The 21,473-nt window shown below is 45.0% G+C and overlaps 1 protein-coding gene across 4 annotated transcripts in view; it reads right to left on the bottom strand.

Moving 5' to 3' along the window:
- Positions 1-17,528, bottom strand: part of RANBP17 (RAN binding protein 17) — a 283,580-nt gene extending 266,052 nt beyond the window's left edge. For 2 of the 4 annotated variants that reach the window (XM_059733449.1, XM_059733448.1), the window contains exons 1-4: positions 17,375-17,522; positions 7,943-8,089; positions 5,037-5,127; positions 3,090-3,256 (exon numbers count right to left, since the gene is read on the bottom strand). In XM_059733449.1, coding sequence (XP_059589432.1) covers positions 3,090-3,256; positions 5,037-5,127; positions 7,943-8,089; positions 17,375-17,392 — 423 coding nt within the window. In that variant the 5' untranslated portion in view covers positions 17,393-17,522. Of the gene's footprint in view, positions 1-3,089; positions 3,257-5,036; positions 5,128-7,942; positions 8,090-17,374 lie in introns of all 4 variants that reach the window. The other 2 variants (XM_059733451.1, XM_059733450.1) reach the window with 2 other exon arrangements.
- Positions 17,529-21,473: the final 3,945 nt, after the last annotated feature.

Genomic DNA, 21,473 nt, shown 5'->3' on the forward strand with positions numbered 1-21,473 from the left:
ACCTTGGGGAAAAAAACCCGCGGCATGCTTATAGGCTCGGCAGTGCTACACTCGCTAGTACCGAGGCCAAAAGAGACTTGGGGGTCATGACTGACCGCAAGATGAACATGAGCCACCAATGTGATGTCACAGATGGTATAGCATACCAAACTCTGGCTTGCATCCATAGATGCTTCTCAAGTAAATCTCAGGATGTCATCCCCCCACTGTACTCAGCCTTGATGACGTCACAGCAGGAGTACTGCATCCAATTCTAGGCTCCACAATCCAAGAGGGATGTGGAGAAGCTTGAGAGAGTTCAGAGGAGAGCCACGCGCATGACCAAAGGGCAGGACAACAGGCTTTATGAAGAGAGGCTGAGAGCCATGGGAATCTTCAGCCTGGAAAAGCACAGGCTCAAGGGGGACCTGGTGGCAGCCTATAAGTACATCATGAGTGTGCATCAGGATCTGTGGGAATGTCTGTTCACCAGAGCGCACCAAGGGATGACAAGGACCCATGGTCAAAACCTCATCCAAGACCGTTTTAGGCTAGACATAAGGAAAAACTTCTTACTGTCCAAGCCCCCAAGGCCTGAAGTAGGCTCCCTATAGAGGTGGTGCAAGCACCTACTCTGGACTCCTTTAAGAAGCATTTGGGCGCTTATCTTGCTGGGATCTTTGACCCTAGCTGACTTCCTGCCCTTGGGGCAGGGGACTGGACTCAATCTCCTGAGGTCCCTTCCAACCCTAATGTCTATGAAATCTGTGAAATCGGGAGACCAGTAAAAAGGTCCGAATAGATTCGAAGCCTCCAAAACTATTCGGAAATGATTCGGAGATTCGGTAATTCAGGCAGTCCCTGCTCACCACCACAAGGAGCTGGGCTCTGACTCCATGCTGGTAGGTAGGGAGTGGGGGAAGGAAGCTGGAGAAGGGGATGCTCAGCCCCAGCTGGGCCCCCATCCCCCACCCAGCCCCAGCCTCCTGGCACTTGGGTGCCTCTGAAACTTTTCGGATGGTTTCATTTCGTCCCAGAGATGTTTTGGAGCCTTCCATTTCATTTCAGATTCAGTGAAACAGCTGCCAAAATTTAACACAGCCCTAGCACACACTTCAAAAGGTAGAAGCCTTTGACCGGAAGAATTATCTTAAAAAATTGACATCCATCACCCTCAAACAGGGTAAGTGAGAGAATCTCTTTCTGGAACACCTGAGAGCTAAGGATATTAGGTTAATGGTATGCAGTGGGGCTCAACCTATGGCCCACAGGCCAGATCCAGCCCACAGAGCTCTCCACAACCCTGGAAATTTGGTGGCAGGAAAGCAGTGGCAGCATCAATGGCTCAGGGAGCTGTAGCAATTAATGGAGCTCATGGGGGAGCAGTGGACTGGACTGCTCCCCCATGAAAAAAACATACTGGACTTCAGAAAAGCAGACGTCAACAAACTCAGAATGGCTGCGTAGGTTTCCATAGGAGGAAATTGCAAGAGGAAAAGGAGTTCAGCATAGTTTACTGTTCCCTAGACAAACAATATTAAGGACTCTTCAAGGGCCTAAAACTTGAAAAGGAATCTCACAAGAAGTATCAATTTGGATATATTAGGGATGAGTATAAGAGTATATCATTGGCATGTACAGAGAAAAAAATCAAGGCCTAGGCCCATGACACAGGTAGTAAGAGATATAAAAGGCAACGAAACACAGCCTATATAGCAGATCAGAAGTTAAAGAAATACCAAGGAAATTGTGGATCCCTTACTGAATGGGAAGGGGAATCTAATAATGGACAGTGCAGAGAAAGCTGAAGTGTTTAATGATTTCACTCATTCTTTACAAAAAAAAGGCAGCTGTCAGATGAAAAATGCAGTAGCAAGGTTCAAGGAAGAGATTATCAGCCTAGAGAAGGGGAAGAACAGATTAGATATTATTTAAACAAGCCAGATGTTTTCAAATGAGCAGAGCCAGATAAGATGCCTCCTACAACATGCATGGGATTGGTTGATGTAATTGCTGAGCCACTGGCTATTATCTTTGAGAAATAATGGAGGTCAAGTAAGGTCCCAGAAGAATAGAAAAGGGCAAATACTCTGCCCATCCTTAAAAAGAAAACAGGAAAACCCAGGGAATTAAAAACCAGTCAATCTAACTTTCATACTCCAAAAGAATAGAAGGTACTATTTCAAAGGACTAAAGAGGATAAACAAGAGGACACGGAACAGCCAATATAGTTTTGTCAAGAGCAAATTATGTTTAACCAACCTAATTACCTTGTGGCAAGATGGGCTTAGTGGATGGCAGTCAGCTATTCCCTGCGTCCACAAGGAACAAGGCAAGAAGTAATGGTCATAAATTGCTGCAAGGAAACTTCAGGTTGGATATTAGGAAGAACTTTCTAATTGAGAGGGTGATTTAAGCAATGGAACAGATTAGCTAGCACGGTTGTGGAATCCCCAGCAGTGGAATTTTCTAAGTGAAGGTTAGACAAAAGCTTGGCTGGGATGATTTAGCCAGAGATATTCCTGCTTTGACCAGGAAGATATACTAAATTACGTCCTAAGGTCCCTTCCAAGCCTATGACTCTCTGAAAATATCTGCAATTAAATATAAAACTGAATGCTGTTTTGCAGAGTTTTAGCACCCCATGTAACAGGAATCACTAAAATTAGAAATTAATTCTTGCTACCATTTGAAGAATGAAAATATCATCTTTCAGATTTTACAAGAACTAGCATCTCCTTCTATGGGAATTACCATCAGCCAAAACCACATTGGAATGAAATGGGAAAAGAATGCTGCAAGTATAAAATCTGGTATTGCATAATCTGCCAAAGTGAGGAACAAGGGTTTTATATGCCTTTGGAAATACTGGGAATAGCATAACAATACTTTTAGCAAAGGGTGCTTGTTAAGAGTTAGATTTCATAAACAGACCTACTCTGGTCCATGTTAAGCAGTGCTTTTCTGACACTGGTTCCTACAATTTCTCCAATTCATACAAAGAAATATTCTTTGGGTCACCCAGCCTACCATTTGTTGAAATGAAGAATACCAAAAACAAAAATACATAGTTTTGAGAAAAAGCACAACAACTGAATATTTTTTCCTACCTGCAAAAACTTTTTTACATCAGCAATTATGTCTCTGAAGATGAGCTGATCTTTTTGAACCTCAAACCATCCTAATTTTGTAATCTTAGCGATGACCTGAACAAGAGCTTGGATCACAAAAGGAGCCAGTTTGGGTTGAGATGCTACGTAGTTCAGAATGTAATTCCCTGTAAAGAAGCAATCTCAGTCAACAATTATGTAAAAAAATATACTTGAACCATTTTAACAAAATGTGGGAGCATAGGGCACATTATGCAAAAAGAGTTTGTATTTAATACTCAGTATAAACAGATACTTCTTTTAACAAAATGTAAGCCATGAAAAAATATTCAGTACTTTTGAGCTGTTGGGAGTACAGTGCAAAGTATGTATGTAATAATCATTCTTGTATAGATATAAAAACAGTTTGTAATCTCCAAGAATGCTGACAAGTTAAACATTTTAATCATCCATTCTATCCCACATACTAGACATCAATTACTCTGCCTCAGATACTACTACAGCCCTCAATTACATGCATTAATGAAGCAAATTAACAAGTATGATTTTTAGTGCCTATTTAGGGTTTTTTTTTAGTTCTGTCCAGGCATATTACCTATGACAATAAACTTCTCAGATACGGAAACTCCTATCACAGCAGAGAGGAATTTCCTAGGCAAATAAAAGACATTTAATTTATTACATATAAGTTGATTTTTACCCAAGGGGAAAACGCACTTACACTGAAATTAGTAAGCAGCCCCTGGCCACTCAGGGAAATCCCCACACAGCTGGGGGCTGGCTGGGAGCTGCCGCAGAAGCAGATCAGCTCCAGGCCAGCCCCCAGCTTCACAGGGAAGCTCTGCTGGGAAAGGGGCTTGTTCCCATGTGCACATGGGCTGGGAGAGCTCTTCCACCCCCATGCGCATCAGGACCCCTCCCATAGTGTATAGTGCAAGGAACCAGCCCTGTGCTCCCTGCCAGCGCTCAAGCTAGCACCCCAGGGGAGTCTGGAGCTCCCCCAAGCCGTTGCAGGGGGTCAGAGCAAGCTAGAAGCAGCCCTGTCCCGGGGTGTTCCCATTGGTGGCAGATTTTCTCTGAACAGGGAGCATGTGTAAACGTGTTCCCAGGAAAGGCTACTGCACAGTATTTTACTGCACTGTAAGCCTTTATAGCATTAATAGCATGTGTAAACACACCCACAGAAGTGATCTCTCCTCAAACTTGCTTATGACCACTGCCAAACCCTAATGAGAAGGAAAAATGTAGTAACGTAGTGAAAGATGAGTTCAATGATACTGTCTGAATTTTTTTTTTTGTATCTTGCAAGCCATTTTACAAGTATTAACTAAGTTTACCTACCTCATATGTAATAATAGAATTATTATTATTGTGTGTGTTATATTGAAGGGAAACTAGATGCTTAGTAAAATTCTCCCACATGCACTGGAACATGCTACATGCCTAAAGAATGCAACATTCCCTTCCATCCCTAGTCAGCCCATTCCACCAAATAATGACCTAACCAGCACAGCATAAGTCCTACTATATCAGCCCCAACACAGGAACAAAACACAGCAAAAAAGGGACCTGTGCTTTTTCCCTTAACCAAGTCCTCTGCCTTTCATCTCATAAAATGCAGAAAGGAATTAACAAAGTTTTCAAATTCCAGCAGAAACTTACTGCTCTGGTCATTTTTTTTTTTTTTTTTCAGTTTTCAGTCCAGCAATTTTTTCCACTGGGAAAATTTTATTTGGCAGTTAACAGAAGAGAATAAATGCAGAATTTCACAGTCATCTTTAAAAATAAAATTCTCATTATAAATGCAATTTAAAACGCAGATAAACTGACAGAAGTAGAGGGTGAGTGAAATATTTGCCAAATAGTAACTATGTTGGATATTCATTTTTAAAATATAAATTCTTTTTTTCCTTTTCTTTTTAAATAGAAAGAACAAGAGCTACTTACTGATGTCAATCCTTTGTTCAACGGGTAAAGGAGTCGATCTGCTCACAAGTTTAGAGAGGCATGTTGCCGCTAGAAGCTGAGCGTAGGATGTCTACATAAAAAAAAAAAACAAAAAACACACCACACCACACCATTTTATTAAAAAAAAAAAGTACCATGACAACTGGAAGAAGGGTGGCTAGTTACAATACTGCCTGTCTGTCAATTTTGACTATACATTTGATGTACTAAAAACTTAACATTATTATGTTTTAATCATCTTTGGCTTTAAATCATTCAGTTTTTCCTTACTAAAACATGACTTTTTGTCATAGCCATGATTTAAGCCTAGGGAATTCTGGATTCAAATATTTTTATTTGGGTCTTTTTAAATTCCACTTTTTTTTATTCCAGGATTTCTGCAGATGAGGGTAATAAGCTATCATATCAATGAGATGCATCATATCAGTAATAAAGAAAATAAACAACTCCTTAAGCATGCAGCAACATAAGGGATATAACAGATCTTTCCAAGGGCTTACCGAAATACCGTATTTATTTGTGTAATTGCTGTGCTCATGTCCTACTGACACTCCCGAATTTGCCTCAAAATTTTGAAGAATAAGTTACCTGTGTATTGGCCACGTGCAAATGTCTACATAAATCAGTTCAAAAGATATTCCTCTTAAAAGAATGAAACACCTACATGGGAAACCCATGTCATGTGGTACCATAGTTCTGTTCTGCGTTGTTTTGTCTGTAAGACCATACAAGATTGGGGCAGTACAGACCCTATCCTGCCAGACTCAAACTAAAAGTTAATACATGGAAAACAAGTAGCAGGACATGAACCTGAAGGGGAAAATGTTCAACATCAGTGCAAGCAGAAACAAGAGAGAGGAAAAACAAAATGGGCAAAATATATCTTCAGAGAACTGAAATACAACTCTCCTAAAATAGAATCTGAAATTCTGAAATATATATTAGATAAGTGAAACTTGGGGTATACTGTTTCTCTAGATATGCTTTAAAAAAAAGCCCAAGAAATTTCTTGCAGCTAAACATTATGCAGCAGCCATTCGAAGCAGGTTATAGTGCAAAAAGCAAAACAACCTTGCAATCCATTGGAAAATGACAGTCTCAGAGGAACATGAAAAAAAATAAAACCTATCGGATTTCAGAGACACATCATCTCCAAAAAGATTATCAATAGCTACCATCTCAGGTATTCAGCAGACCAAACACCTAAGTGTTTTGGCATCCTGGAAAACCACTGTTAATCCAGTAAGAGGAAGAACTAGAGCTGCATGTACAACAGGTGTAGAACAACAAAGATTTAGTCGTCTTGGGGAATTACCTCCAATGGACATGAGTTTCTGTTGTACGTACTCTTCAAAAGAAAAACTCTACCTAAGGAAAAGGTCCCAGCCAGAATAACAGTGCAAATTCAAGAAAAAGGCTGGATGACCGAACAGCTCACTGTCAAATGGATTAGAAGCAGGATGCCAAGACATGCAGGAAGTTTCTTGAAGCACATGTGCAACCTGTACTTTGCAGCTTCCAGGGGCACTTAACTAATAAGTTAAGAGTTGGCTGCAGGCAGCATGCACCAACCTAGACATCATTTCGAAAGGGATTACCAGTACAGTGCAACCTTGAAGGTTTCAATCAACAAGCTATTCAAGACACCATTTTGCCTTGCTACCTCAAATGGATCTCAATGAATGACAGAAAGTAAATACCAACTGAGAATCTGAACCAAGTGTCATTTGCGGAGGTCTGTCAGTGGATCCTTATGCCATGGTACTTGGCTTCTTCTGAAATTGTCAAGAAGAATTTCAGGCTTAGTGGAATCTCAAACAAAATGAGCAGAGCAGAAGAAAATCTCATTTACGATGGCACCACTTGAGATGATGATGGTAACAGTTCTCATAGCATGGACAACACAGGCAGTGAAACGCAAGAATAAAGACATTATTTGTGGGCAGATTAAATAATTGGTGTTTGATATTTTCTTAAAAGTAACAGGAGCAGAAATTTTGGTTAGAAAATGTCACTGTATTGCTGTTAATTTCTTATACTATATAGATAACCAAAAGAAGAATTATAGCTTTTGTTTTAGTGCTGATACTTCCTCAGTCTTACTCTAGAGTACATAATAGCTACACTGCAGTTTTTGGCAGAAAAATTTCAGGAAAACACAGGCATATTATGCAAGGACATATGGTATGTTAATGATTGCCAGACAATGGATGTGTCTTGCATAATTACCTGAAATCATCATGGTTCTGAAACACAGTGACAATAAAGGATTGAGCATTACTTCAATCAAGGCTGTGTACCCATCAGCTTTTTATCTGACAAAACATGACTAAAAATGTGAAAGTAACTACTACAAAATAAGTTAAATACTGCTAAAAGACTTTTACATCTAACTAGCAATATGAAACTGTAGTTTACAACTTTTCACACCATTTTTTACTATTTGTTCATTAAAAGTAGAAGTCAAAAGAACATGGGGGGGGTCTAAACCCATAAAAATGCTGAAGGATGCCATATTGTGGTCCAATACTGAGCTACAGATACATAGGGCTCCTTAAGTTTGAAGTTCCTAGATTTTTGAAGGTATGAAACCCAGAGTCACTAGATACCATCTCCCCCCAGTTATTTTTCCTTCCCACTGTTTTTGGGCATTTGACAATAGGCATCATCACTCCCCTACCACTCACCTTTAAATACCAATTTGCATGTGCAGTTTTGTTAACACTTTATTTTATGGGGGAAAAGCTTAATGTACTATAAGAGACAAGCTTCTCAAATTAATATTCGTGTAAATGTAATAATTTGTGCCTGCTATGTGAGACTCTCCCAGCCAACAAAAAAGCATGTTTACATTCTCAGGTTGTACACTTCTCCCAGGTACTTACTGTTCCTCGTTCTAGTAAAAGTTGGCACTGGCTGAGACATTCGGGGCTGTCAATGAGTTCCAAGAGCACCTTCTCAGCTTGCATCCGCTGTGCTACATCAGTTCCCTCATAGAGGTGGTTACATAGTACTTCTAACTCTGCCAAACTCTGTTAAGGAAAAACAATAGCAATATCTCCCAACAGGCTTTTCACATGAGAAAGCCTCTTGAAAATTCATAGGACTGGCTATTTCTAAATACCAATCCATATCCAGCAATATGAAATCATACCCTATGTTAAGCTTCACAGAAAAATATAACCAAACCAGTGCAGTTTGTTTTCAACTCAGGTATTAAGTGACTTCAAAAGAATTTCTAAAAGTGGCAGAGACTCAAACGAAATGTCTACGCAAAAGACACAAAGAAAACTGACTAGTCAGGACTAAGATGGAAGTAACTGTCCCAGTGATCAGAATTAGGTGACATAACACACAAGCCTTTTATTGTGGACTACTTCTAATTTAGGACATAAAACAGAAATGACATGTCTGTCCAAGTTAATAAAATCATTAAAAATTGTATTCTTATCTCTGTCATTTAGTGTAAGTCCTTACCAATAGCAAATTGTAACTGTACATCAAAAGTGCCAAAAAGCTGTTTAAAAACAGCACAACAGAATGTTGTATGAACACCTCTTGCCTCCTGAGGCTGAGGGGGGCACACGGACTGCTTGCCAGCGGCGGCAGCAGGGATGTGGCGGCAGCGAACAGTGACCGCCTGCAGGCAGCCATGGTGATATCGGCGGTGAGGGCGGGCCGAGCGGGGACCGCCCACAGATGGCTGAGGCAGTGTCAGCAGTGAGGGGGTGGCAACCGCCCACAGACGCCACCAGTAACACCAGCAGCAGGTGTGAGCAGGGTGGTGAGCAGCAACTGCCTGCCAGTACCACTGGCAGTGGCCAATCTTGGGGGGTACACGTGCACCAGCGTGCACCCACTACATGTCGCCAATGGAATATTGCAACCTTAAGTTATGGAGGGACCTAAACCAGGAAGTATCTGTCACAATATGCTAAAAGCACTTACAACAAGCATAAGCATCTGTAACTTCTGACGCTGATGTGATGCATCAAAAAGGGAAAGGGGTAGAAAGAATCAACTGGATATCCTTAAAAGACAATAAAATAGAGACTGAAGAACAAAGAGAAGTCTGTGCAAGACCATTAGTAAAGTCAGTAAGGCTATTCTCATGCTTTAAGTTAAGCATAGAAAAAAGTCTTTGAAAGATTAAGGGCCGCCAAGTCAATAAAAAGCTTACCTGTATGTTCTAAAGTGTTAACGTGAGCTATGCAGAACAATGGTGCTCAACCTATCTGGCCCTGCAGGCTGGATGAGCAGTGCAGGGTGGATCTGCGCACATGGGATCAGTGCGCAGAGTTGGTCCATGGGTGTGATCCAACTGCAGAGCACCCCCATGCAGCTGTCCAACTGCGTGCACCTGGATCCAGATGCACACTGGCCTGACTCCACATGTCCAGATCCAGTTGCGGTATGATTCCCACCACTGAGCTAATCTAATGCATGAGGCCATGTCACCCAGCCTGCAGGGCTCCTCATAAATCCAAAAAATTAGTAGCAGGGGAACAGCAATAAATGCTGCCACAGCTCCCTTGCCACCAAATTCCTAGACCCGCTGGAGAAACTCACAGGCCAGACGACATAGCTCCATGAGCTGAAGCTCCCTCAAAGGCCGGAGGGTTGAGCACCACTGATGTAGTATGATTCCTTTTACTTTAGTACTTTCAGTAATTATTTTAATGAGAAAGTAAAATATACTTTACTTCCACTTATGATACAGGCAAGCAAGTTTCTCAGCTGGTAGTTCTTTGCAACTGTTTTGCAAGGATTAACCAAAGAAAATGGTTCTGGCCATTAGTTTCAAAGATGTCCAGAATACTTGAACACACAGTTCCCATGAATAGGACCTGGTTATCTTAATTTGTTAGGTGGCTCTGAATCTCTCAGCCACAAAGGATTCACTGACTAGGTGAAAGCTGAACCAAGGGGGTGACTGTGTGTCCTGGCATAGTTGTTATCATTATGAGTGCTAGGTGTAACAAAGGGGCATAATGAGATGGTAAAGGCCAAAACATATAAATGGGTGTCAGAGAGGAAAAGAAATACACTCAGCATGTTCCTGCACATCCTCCACTTAATCAAAAAAAACCCCTCAGTTCAAGATATAGGCAAATACATGTCCCCATCAAAAGCATATAAAATTAAACAACCCTCACCAAAAATCCAACTTTTTTTCTCCTAAAAGCATGCATTCAAACATTCCTACAGGAATTAACTTGGTTCAACCACTGAAGAGTAAAGCCCACAAGAGGGCTTCAGTCCAGAAAACCTAAGTGATTCAATCAAGCAGCTGGGGTGCCAAAGATATAAGGTCTTTTGCTCCATTCTACCAGGAGCAATGCACTAGTTGCAGGACTTGAGGGGTGTAAAACCTGGGAAAGATTATGCGTTTTCCAAACCGTAGCGTCTTTCTGAGGCTAAAATTATGGATACCTGCAAGGAGCACTGCATCTTTTCTGAGGTTAAAACTCAGCCACCCCTCACTCCATCTCACCATTATGAGCTGCCCCCACCCCCGCTTTTTGTTGTTTTAAAAGAGGATGGGGAACAGTGCTGAAAGCAGTCCTTGACATCACTGTAGCAAAGAAAGAAGATCCATGTGAGATCCATGTGTAGAAGAGAACTTCCCTCTGTAGAGCTGCAGGAAGACACAACAGTGTTTAGATACGGGTCAGCAATCTACGGCTTGACAACCAGAACCGGCCCCTGAAGAGCTAGGATCCAATCCATGAAGATCTGACCCAATGCTGGGTATCAGGTGGTGTGTAGCTACACCAAGCTACCTGTCCCCTCTGCAGCTGTACCCATTGTTCTCTTGTGCTTGTGCTTACCCTCGAAGCAGAGGGGCTATCTGCCCTGAGAATAAGCACAAGCATCTTGCGCTGGAAGAGGAAAGTAGGAGGGTAGGGAATGGGTGGGGATTTGCAGCCTATGGCAGGTCAACACTGGTCTATAGCAGCAAATGGTTACCACCCCCTGCCCAAAAATACAAGTTACAGTGTTCCTAGAATTTAGTATTTTAATTAAATTCAGCCAGTGTTTGTTTTAAACACAAAACCAGATTGTGCCCTTCTTCCTCATGTCGAGATACCATCTTCCTCAATTAGACCTAACACAATCAACAGGTCCACATTACAATATGAGTACCTTAAGCGGTATTCCCATTCTACTTGCAGCAAATAACACGGATATCAATAAATATACATTGTGACTGTTAAAATATTAAGTGAACCAACTACGAGTGTGTCCTGGGTGCTCAAGAGAAGGGGAAAAAAAGGAGTAATATCCTCACTAGAGAGGATATTCAAAGAAACTTTGAAACTTTCTTGACACACTAAAGCCTGAAGAAACTACTATGATTTGTTTATAAAGAATACAAATGAAGCAAAAATTTACCCTCCAAGCTATTATTTGTGTTGCACTTTTGAAATATCAATTATAAGAAGATCATTGTACAATACTGGTTGCTTTAAACAACCTCAGGGGAAAGAATTCCATCCTATCCATCTACCAACACAGCTGCTGGCAGAACTGAAGCAAATTTCACGCTACCTCAAAAGCAGCATGTTTATCCCAGGACTAGGTTGATTGTTTGTTATTTATCACCATTTCTAAACATAGAGGCTGTCACCACCCATTACTTCACTCCAGTAGTAATGCTGAAGCATAAAAGACTTGAGAAGCATCTGAAAATGTAAACCAGCTACACCCAGCTCCTTCCCTTGTGCACTACATATACCCGGATGGGCAAAATGCGGCCCGCAGGCCGGATGCAGCCCACCAGGCCGTTCTATCCAGCCCGCGGGGCCCCTAAAAAATTTAGAAAATTAATATTAATCTGCCTCTGGTTGTTTGTCATGTGGCCCTTGATGGCTTGCCAAAACTCAGTAAGTGGCCCTCTGCCCAAAATAATTGCCTGCCCTGACACACACACTCCCAGGGGCATTCCTAAAGATAACACTGTTGAAAATACATAATTAAATGCCAAGAATTACAAACATATTACTGCCAATAAGCTCAAATTAATTTGTTCAAAGAAATTAAAGGTCTGTCTATACTGCAATCAAAGATGGGCTCCCAGCTCAGAGCCACACTGCAGCTACCTTAAAGCTACCTACAGCTCGAGTATTAACAGCAGCAAAGATACAGTGGCACCAACTTGAGGGCAGGCTGTCTGGCTAAGGAAGTACTTGGGGTATGAGGAGCACAAATGCTGAAGTTTGCTGCCCAGTTCCACATTAACTGGTATGTCAAGCATACCAGAAATTGAGACCAGTGCTTCTCAACTTTGTTGGACTCAAGGCATCCCTTGCAAAATGCCAGCTCTTAGTTTTCACTTATCTTTTTGACTGCAGAAAAATAAGAAAGCAAGTCTTCTGTTGCAAAGAACTCACAGCCCACATTGGGTCAGAATGATTTTAACATTATAGATTCCTATTTGAAATCTCTGGGTTTTTTCCATGATTCATGTTTGCGTATCATCAGCAATAGTATGGCACCCTGGTAAAGAATCACTGAGCTAGACTGAAGCCTGATAGCTGGTACCTCAGGTAGCTCGTGTCCACACATGCTGCAATCCTATCTCCAGATGCAATGAAAATACATGCCAAGAAATGCATAGATGAAGCCCTTAAACCAGGGATGTGCAAAATGACAGATCCAGCCGGCAGTTAGATTCCATTTACCAGCCGCCCCTGCCCACATGCCTGGGGCCAGTCTCCATGGAGACCTCAGCCACAGCTGTGCTGTGAAAGCTCAGGGCTGGGGTTGCCATGGAGGCCAGCCCCAGCCGCACTGGCAGGACATGTGGCAGACCAGGGCAGGGGGCTGCTCTGGAGCCACTGGGAACTTGCAATGGGGGCAGCTTGCTCTGGAACCAGGGCAGAGCCATGATCTGTAGCCTGCACTCTCAGGGCAGGGGCACGCAGGCAGGGGATCACAGCTCTGCAACTGCTCTAGAACTGGCTGTCACCGCTGCAAGGAGCCAGGGCAGTGCCATGATCCCCTGCCTGAGCACCCCTGTCTGGAATGTGTGCCTCAGGGATACAACCACAGGAGAACTAGAAACCCTTCCCCCACAGGGAGACCCAGGACGGGGGCTGCAGACCCCGTTAATTACCTGCTACAGGACTCGACACAGGATGAGCAACGAGAGAAGCCCAGGTGGTTCATCAGCTGTGCTTATCTACAGCTGGAGGTGGCAGGTGATGTCAGGAGCGATCTCCGGCCAGCTGTGATAAAGGCGAACACCAAGAGAGAAGCGGGAAGAGCGGGAGAGGCAGCAGAGGCTGCGGAGGACTCTCCACGCTGGCGGCAGGCAGTGCCGGCATGTAAAGGAAGATCCCACTTGGGGAAAAGTGTCTCAGGCGGCAACAGATACAGTACACCCCCACACTGGTCACAGGCAGCACCAGCATTTAGGGGAAGACCTTGTTCCAGGGAGAGCCATAGAAACTCTGGAGATGACAGAGGCTCTCCACACCAGGCTCCCACAGGTCCGGAGCACAGAAGAGAGGCTGGCCGGAGGATGCTCTCAACAGAGGCAGAGAGCAGAGCAGCATCAGGGGACACAGTCAGGCACAGGCTCTAGGGCAGAGAGAGAGCAGGAGCTGTTTAGCCTGATATCTCCTTTCCTATCTGCCCTCTTTTTTTTTTTTTTTTTAAGTCTTTTCTCTTTCGTTGCTGCTTGCCTGTGTGTAGTTCTTTTGTTGTTCCTTACGTTTTTGTCTTGTTCTGCTATTTAGATTTTAAGCCCACATCGAGGGGGTCTGACTGACACCTTAACACAGGGGATGCTCACGAGACTTGACAAGTAGCCGGCATACAACAAGGGAGGTTATCAAGAGGGGTGAATCCCAGCAGACCCGTACCCTACTGGGAAAAACGAAGATAATAACCGATACCGGTGAGGGCACAAAGAGCACAGATCATCAAGACCGGAGAGCCAGCCGTATCAAGATCAGGTGGTCCGATGGAGGCTGGTGTAAGGAAGGGGTATAAGGGAGGTGGAGCCCCACGAACATGTTGGGAGGAGCAAACAACTGTGAGGGACCTTCAACAGGAGACCCCACCACTGAAGATACACTCAAAGTCGTGGTAGGTGAGTTCTCTGGGATCTTCTCTGGAGTGATTGAGGTCCCTTTCAGTGGTTGCACGAAGCCTCACCGTGCTCACAACCAGGTGCCCGTACCAAGGCAGGATGTGAATAGATATTCAAAGCAAGGCGGGCACAGCATGCAAACTACAGATTGTGGCTCTGCCCTGGCTCCGGCAAGCTATCCCCATCGCAAGATCCCAGAGGCTCCTGAGCAGCCCCCTGCCCTGCTCTGCCATGCACCCTGCCACCGTGGCTGGGGCTGGTCTTCATGGCAATCCCAGCCTTGAGCTTTCACAGCATAGCTGTGGCTGAGGTCTCCATGGAGACTGGCCCCACCCAAGTGGGCAGGGACAGCTTGCAAATGGAGTGCACAGCCAACCGGATCTAGCCCGTGGACCGGACTTTGTCCTTCCCTGACTTTAACCGTAGGAGAGGGGTTTTCAGCCTTTTTCGGTTGGTGTACCCCCAGCAGCTGATCAAGAAATGGGAAGTTCCCCGGTGGCCGGCCAACGAGTGTGGGGGAGGCGGCGGTCCTCCCCACGGCCAGAGGTGCCAATTGTGAAACTGGAAGTTTTGGTGGCTTCTCTACACTGCTACCACACCAAAGTACTCCCAGGGGTATGTGTACCCCTGGCTGACAACCCCTGCTGTAGGAAACACTCTCATGAACAAGGGATGGGCAAAATATGGTCTGCAGGCCAGATCCGACCTGCCAACTGACTGGATCCAGCCCGCGGGTAGGCACTCACCTATTAATTGGGTCTAGCCCATGAACCTCCACACGAGTCCAAGCCCTGCTCATTCCTGCACAAGGTAGCTTGCACTGCACTCCCACCCATGCCCACTGGTCCTGGCCCCAGCCTTCTACTCATTTGGCTACCTAGCACGATAAGCAGCCACTGGCGGGCAGCCCCACTGGGAAGCTGTGCATACTGGCCAAGCCAGAGGCCAGGGCAGATGCAGGCAGGAGCATAGCACAGGCTGCCCCAGGTGGGGCTCAGACTCATGTGGAGCACTGGCAGGGCAGCCACGGGTCAGACTATGGATGGGGGAACAGGCGGAGGACAGCACTTGCACTGTATTACCCCGTTGCCCACTCCTCCCTCCCCCCAATCTTAAGTGTGCACACCCCCTCCCATGCCCCTCCCTATCCACACAAACAGCCCCCTTCCCCACCCCACACACAATATACAAGAATAAAAATTTATTTTGAGTTCTTATACTATTGCCTCTATATACACTACTAAAAATGCATAAATCAGGACATGTAAAAAAATAAAATTAAAGTATGTTATAGATAGTAGATGTTTGATTTTAATATATGATTTTTTAAACCTATAATCTGTTAAAAGGATATCTTCTGAAACATTTTGTGTGCAGCCCTCCACAGTTCACCAAAACTCATTAAGTGACTCTCCAGCCGAAATAATTGCCCAGCCCTATTCTAGAAGACCCCTTAATGATTAGATACAAAAAAAAATTACTGACTTACACAAGAATTTCTCTCCAGACACAGGACTAATGCTGAGAAGCATTAACATAAAATAAATAAGGGAAGAATAAAGGAGCAAAACAAGGAGGTGAACACTCAGCTGAAGTAGAAAATAAAAGGAGGCTTTCCCTAACAAGAAATGATCAGTCCTTCTAAAAGCAAAGCTTCCACGAAAAACAAACAATTCTGCTTCTTTGCATTACAAGGATATTTTTCAGAAGGACACCACATAGCTGTCTTCCTGCGTCTGCACACCAATTTTTTATTTCTTTTTTAAGAAGTGGGAAACAATTGAAGGGACTACTTAGTTTTAGTAGTGTTATCATAAAACCTGTGGGCAGCTTTTAAAAATGCATTTGACCTGGTTCTTGTCACATTACTGCTTTTCAGAAAAAACAGATTTTGAGGAGACAGACCACTACCAGAAGTCCTAGCATCTTCCCACTTCCCACAGAGTGGGGTTAGAAACCTTACTTCTCTCAGCTGGTATTTCTCTGGTAGATATGCTCATCTTATTAGCCACAGGCCAGAGTTAGACTTCTTATTAGGATGTTTCTGGTAAATTTCAAGCCCAGAAGGCAATAGAGAAAACAAGAGACAGTAAAGGGAAAACTTAATAAGTCTGATCTAAATAACTGACAATTCCTGTTTAGAAGGTTTTGGGGGTTTTTTAGTCAAAGCAAAGATGACTGCTGCTCTGAATATACTTGTAATAAGCATGCAGAATTACTGAGGTAGTTGTGAAGACACGGAAACCCCTCACTAGATTTGATCAGCTGTCATTGCACTTGACCAACATAACATGAAAAAAATACACTTTTAGTTTTCAATCAAAAACTGACCTTTACACTGTGCACTTAGAAGACGATAGAAACAGCTGCTATTCTTTTTGGCTCAAATCACTGGACAAGCATTATAGGGGGAAAATGTAACTAGCAGGCAACAATGTGGACTGCCAAATTTCAAGTGACCCAATTCCATCCAGATGCAAATAAAAGCTAGTTGGAAACATGCAACCTAATGTATTTGGGAGAAAAGAAGCCAGAGTGCACATTCAACAGAAAGGAGAAACACTGAGCAACAGAAGTCACCGGGAAAAAGCCTCTCAGGGCAGGCTGGCGGGTGAGCAGAGAAGCCGACGGGCTTCACAACGTGCCGCAGCCCAACTGTATCGGCAGCTCTGGGCATCGCCTGCCAAGGCGCCATCGCATCGCGGAGCAACAGGCCCACAGGGCCCTCCTCTCTGCCCTCAGCTGGGACCAGGCAGCAGGAACAGGCTTTGGGACGAGCAGAGCGAGCACAGCCCCAGCACTAACCCATGGTCCAGGTACAAGTGCCAAGCCTTTACGGACATCTGGCGAGCGACGGCCCGGAGCGGCGCGGACCCTGTGCGCGGGAAGGCATTAACCAGCGGCATGTAGCCGGCAGCTAAGAAAGGAGCGACAGAGGCCGGAGCCTCACAGGCTGGGCACCGGTTTGTCCAGGAAGACGCGGCCCCCGGAGGCTGCGCTCCCTACCCGGGACGAGGACGGCCGCCCCGCGCCGGCTGCCCCCGGCCCAGCGAGCCCGAGCTCCGCCGCGCTTCCCGCAGCAGCGACCGGCGTCGCCCCCGCTGCCAACGGCCCTAACGAACGAGCCGAGCCGGCAGCGCCCTGGGCCTCCCCCCAAGCGCCAGGCCGGGCCCAACGGCTGCTGCGGCCCGGTGCTGCGCCCGCCCGGCGCACTGACCTGGACGCGCAGCGCCATCTTCCCGGGCGGGGAGGAGCGGCGACACGCGGGCCAGGCTGGGCCGGGCCGGGCCGGGGCGGGCCGGGCCGAACCGCGGGCAGCACCGGAGGAGCAGCGGGGACCGCGGGCGGGGGCGGGGCCCGAGGAGGGGGCGGAGCCAATAGTAGGAGCTGAGGGGCGGGGCGAAGGGAGTAACGGGCTATGGTCGGTGCCAACACAGCAGCGGGGCTGGAGGAGGGGGCGGGGCTAAGGGAGTTACGAACTATGGGCGGGGCCAAGGCAGTGGCGGGCGTAGGGCGGGGCTGGAGGAGGGGGCGGGGTTAAGGGGGGTGGGCTAGGGGCGGGGTCGACGGCGGGAGGTTCCTTCTCCTCTGGGGCGCGGGCAGCGCGTGGTCCGTAGCGCTGGCTCGCGTTGTTGGCTCTCGCGGGAGACTAGGCTGGAGAACAGCTGGTCCCCGGGGCGCTGTGGCCGTGACGGAGCAAGGGGCCCTGCAGCTCCGCGCGGCGGCCGCCCCCCGGGGGGTGTTTCCCCGCTGCGCGGTGCAGCTGCCTCCGGCGGGGAGGACTCGGCGGGGCGGGAAGGGAAACTGGAACATCTCGGCCTAGCGCTTGTGCTGCTTCCTGCGGTGCGCTGAGAAGCAGTAGTGTGACCTGGGCGCCGCTGGGACTAGCGGCTCGCACGCGCCCTCGGGCTGGCAGTGCCCAGCAGCTTTGCCCAGCGGGCAGCTGAGCTGAGGGAATGGCCGCGGCCTGCCCTAGCTGCTTGGCGGTGAAGGGAAAAGAAGGGCAAACAGGCTACAAGTGGGGTTTGTTGTTCTGGCCTCCCCCAACCAAACGCTGTTTTACCCCAGCTCGCCCCTTTGAAACCTTCGGCCTCAATGACTTGACCAAGAGCAGGGTCCAGATTTCGGATCCCCTGATGCGCATGCAGGTGCGTTTAGTAGTCTATCCCTGGCAGGGGAGGGCCCCAGCCTTCAGCACCAATTCATAGGGAAAAGGAACAAAAACACCCAAACCATTTCAACAGGAAAGATGGAGGGGATGGTTACCAGACATGAAAACCATAGCCTGACTAGGGCAGAGGCCATCTATGATTTGGCCCGTAGAGCCACTCTGGCATGTGGGCTGGACCCAACCCCAAGGACACTGCAACACAGATTGGTTTGGGTATATGCTACATGTGTCTGGGGCCAGCGCTAGTGTTGGAACCAGCACATAGTGCCAAAGCAGCAGAGCACACCGTGCAGCATGAACCTCATGTCAGCCCCCCTGTACAGCATCCAGTGCATGATGTGGCTGATTCAGCCCAATGCACCACTTGCAACACACACCAGCCCCACTCTGGGATTTGCTCTGTATGCAGCATGGGTTTGGCATGGGGTTCATGTGGCACTGTGCCAGACTGGCCCCACATGCTGGCTCAGGTGCATGGTTCCAGTCTGGCCCAGAGACCACCCTAGTGACCCTTATTCAGCTTGTGGGACCAGGAACCCTGTGATCTGCTGTGTGGAATCATGTTGTCTGGCCCACGAGGCTTCCAATGGGTCCAGATATGTAGTGGCAGGGGAGCAGTGGCAGCATTAATTGCCGTTTCCCTCCCCCTCCCCAATTTCTGGAGCGGGGGGGTGCACTGTGGGCTGAATGACCTGGCCCCTGGAGCCATTTGATCCAGCCTGCAGATCTTGGGCACTTCTGCAATTTTTCAGCATTGGGACACACAACGTTACAATTCCAGATCTCATTCCACTAGGCAAGTTTCTAAATAACAGTTTATCTGTACACAATGTAAATCTCTCAATCATTTTAAAATTTGAAATATTAAGGGCTCAATATCTTAACGTGTTGGTTGGGTTGGATTATTAAAAGGTATTATAAGAAAGTTGCTTCTTTCAGAGTACAGAAATAAACCTTTGGTTTTATGCATTTTAGTGTCAAGCACTGTTTTATATTACAGCATTTCTTCAGTCATATTAGCAGTTTAGAATATTGGCCTATACAGTAAGGAGGTAATACTGTGCTAATGGGACTCATTAAAAATACCTACAAGTGGAACATGATTCATAGACATGGTGGGCTCATCTACACAAGTTGCTTAAAGCACAGTAGACTAATTCTACTGCACATTAGTGCAGTGGGCAAAACCCATGCTAATGTGTTAATGTGCAGTAGATTTAGTCTACTTCGCATTAATGTTACAAAAAGACCATTTGTTTGCACTAATGTGCAGTAGTGCCGATTACGGCACATTAAGTTAGTACCTGTCATTACAAATATTAAATTTAATGCACCTTAATTATGGCACATTAATGAATGCGTAGATGCACCAGTGTTGACATACACAACAGTAACAGCAATCTTATACTGGTCCAATGCTTGCTTAAAAAGACAATCAATGTGCAATGCAGAAGCAATCTTAAGACTCTTGCTCCTTCAGCTAAGAGGAATCGTTAGTATTAGAGAAATTATACCATCATTCACTCACAGGAGTGTGCATTTAATGCCAATTTTGTGTACTCTAGTATGTGGCTATATCTGCCAAGATGCCCTCTTGGTTGCATTGAAGATGCAATATTCATAGGCAACAAGTAAAACTGCTTTATGGGCAGAAAAAGTGGGAGTCTCCGGGGATTTAAAATCAGAGCCCAGAGAAAATGTAAGTTTCAAAATCCTCATTGAAACTAACTTCTAAACACATCAAAGCCCCAGGCTGAGAAAGTAGGCAAAAGCAAACCAGAGCTCAGGTGCTTTTCCTCAGGCTTTTAATACACCAAGATATACTATAAAGAATACAAATCTTTGTCAATTTCCTAAAAGAAACACAATTTAATAAAGAGCTTTACTACAATTTTATTATTATTATGCTGAAAGCTAGAAAGTAGAGCACACTGGAGATGCTGCCCTGATGGACACTGACAGAAAAGAAAATGGTGCATGGTTTTGGCATAATACTCATTTTACAATTGAATACTTAATATTGTGGAACTATAAAGGTTCAATTTTACTTTCATTGCAGTCAACAGCAAAATTGCTATTGCCTTCACAGGAGGTGGATTGGGGACAAGGAATATATGAGTCACTAATGTTCTAGGGCACTCAGACTATATTGTGCTATTAATGTATGGCCAGCTCATATGTATGCCTCATTTTCTGCTGTGAGGAAGGGCACCGTTCTACTGAATTTGTTGTTACTCAAGATTATTTGAATGCACCTCTTGCTACAGAGAAGTTGCTGAGAATTGGATCTACTTTATTTATGTTGTTATATAATGTTTACGCATATTGTTACCCAATATGGAGGGAGCTAAATCTGCTCCATCCCTTTAAATGATTTTCTTTTTATAAAAAAAGCAAACACATACACACAGAAAGCTGCCAACAAAACATCAACTTGTCAAAGAGTACCTTCTTTCTTGAATGACTTAATTTTTTTCTGTCATGCAATTTTTCCACTGAAAGGAATAACAATTACCTGGTGATAAATGACAGCAAAAGTAGCAGTTAAAATAACACAAAGAATACACACATCCAGAAATGAAATACATTTAATTTTAGAAATCTATACTTTGGAAAGGTTTGCTCTTTGAGAGGAGCCACAAGGAATCAGGCCAGACCATTTAGGAAGTGTATTTGACAGGTCTATAATACAAAGCATGTTTTTCATCTTCAATTGTCATTCTCTTTCTGGTTTTCATTTTGAATTAGCAGCAGGAGGTCACTAAGAATTCTGGCTTGCCTCCATGGACAATATTTTGAAGATCATATCTTTTGCTCCCGTCTTAATATGTACTGTGTCACAATTAAACTATATGCTTTGGTAATTTGAATTTAGTTCACTTGCTTGTTTAAAAACAAACAAGCAAGCAACTGCCTCCCCGCTCCTGAACTCAACATCTGAAGCTTGTGCATTTTCAATAGGTAACACTTTAGAAATTAAGATGTTTTATTGATTTTGTTCCCTTTTATATTAATATATATCTAGCCAATATTTTTAAAAAATGTATATTGTTTGACCATGCGCTATCTGGAGGGATATTGGGAAAAGGTCAGAACAATGAGGCCACTGGTTACATCTGAATCCATAAAGTAAACCTTATTAAAA

This window comes from Alligator mississippiensis, chromosome 9 (assembly GCF_030867095.1).
Source record: "Alligator mississippiensis isolate rAllMis1 chromosome 9, rAllMis1, whole genome shotgun sequence".
NCBI lineage: Eukaryota > Metazoa > Chordata > Crocodylia > Alligatoridae > Alligator > Alligator mississippiensis.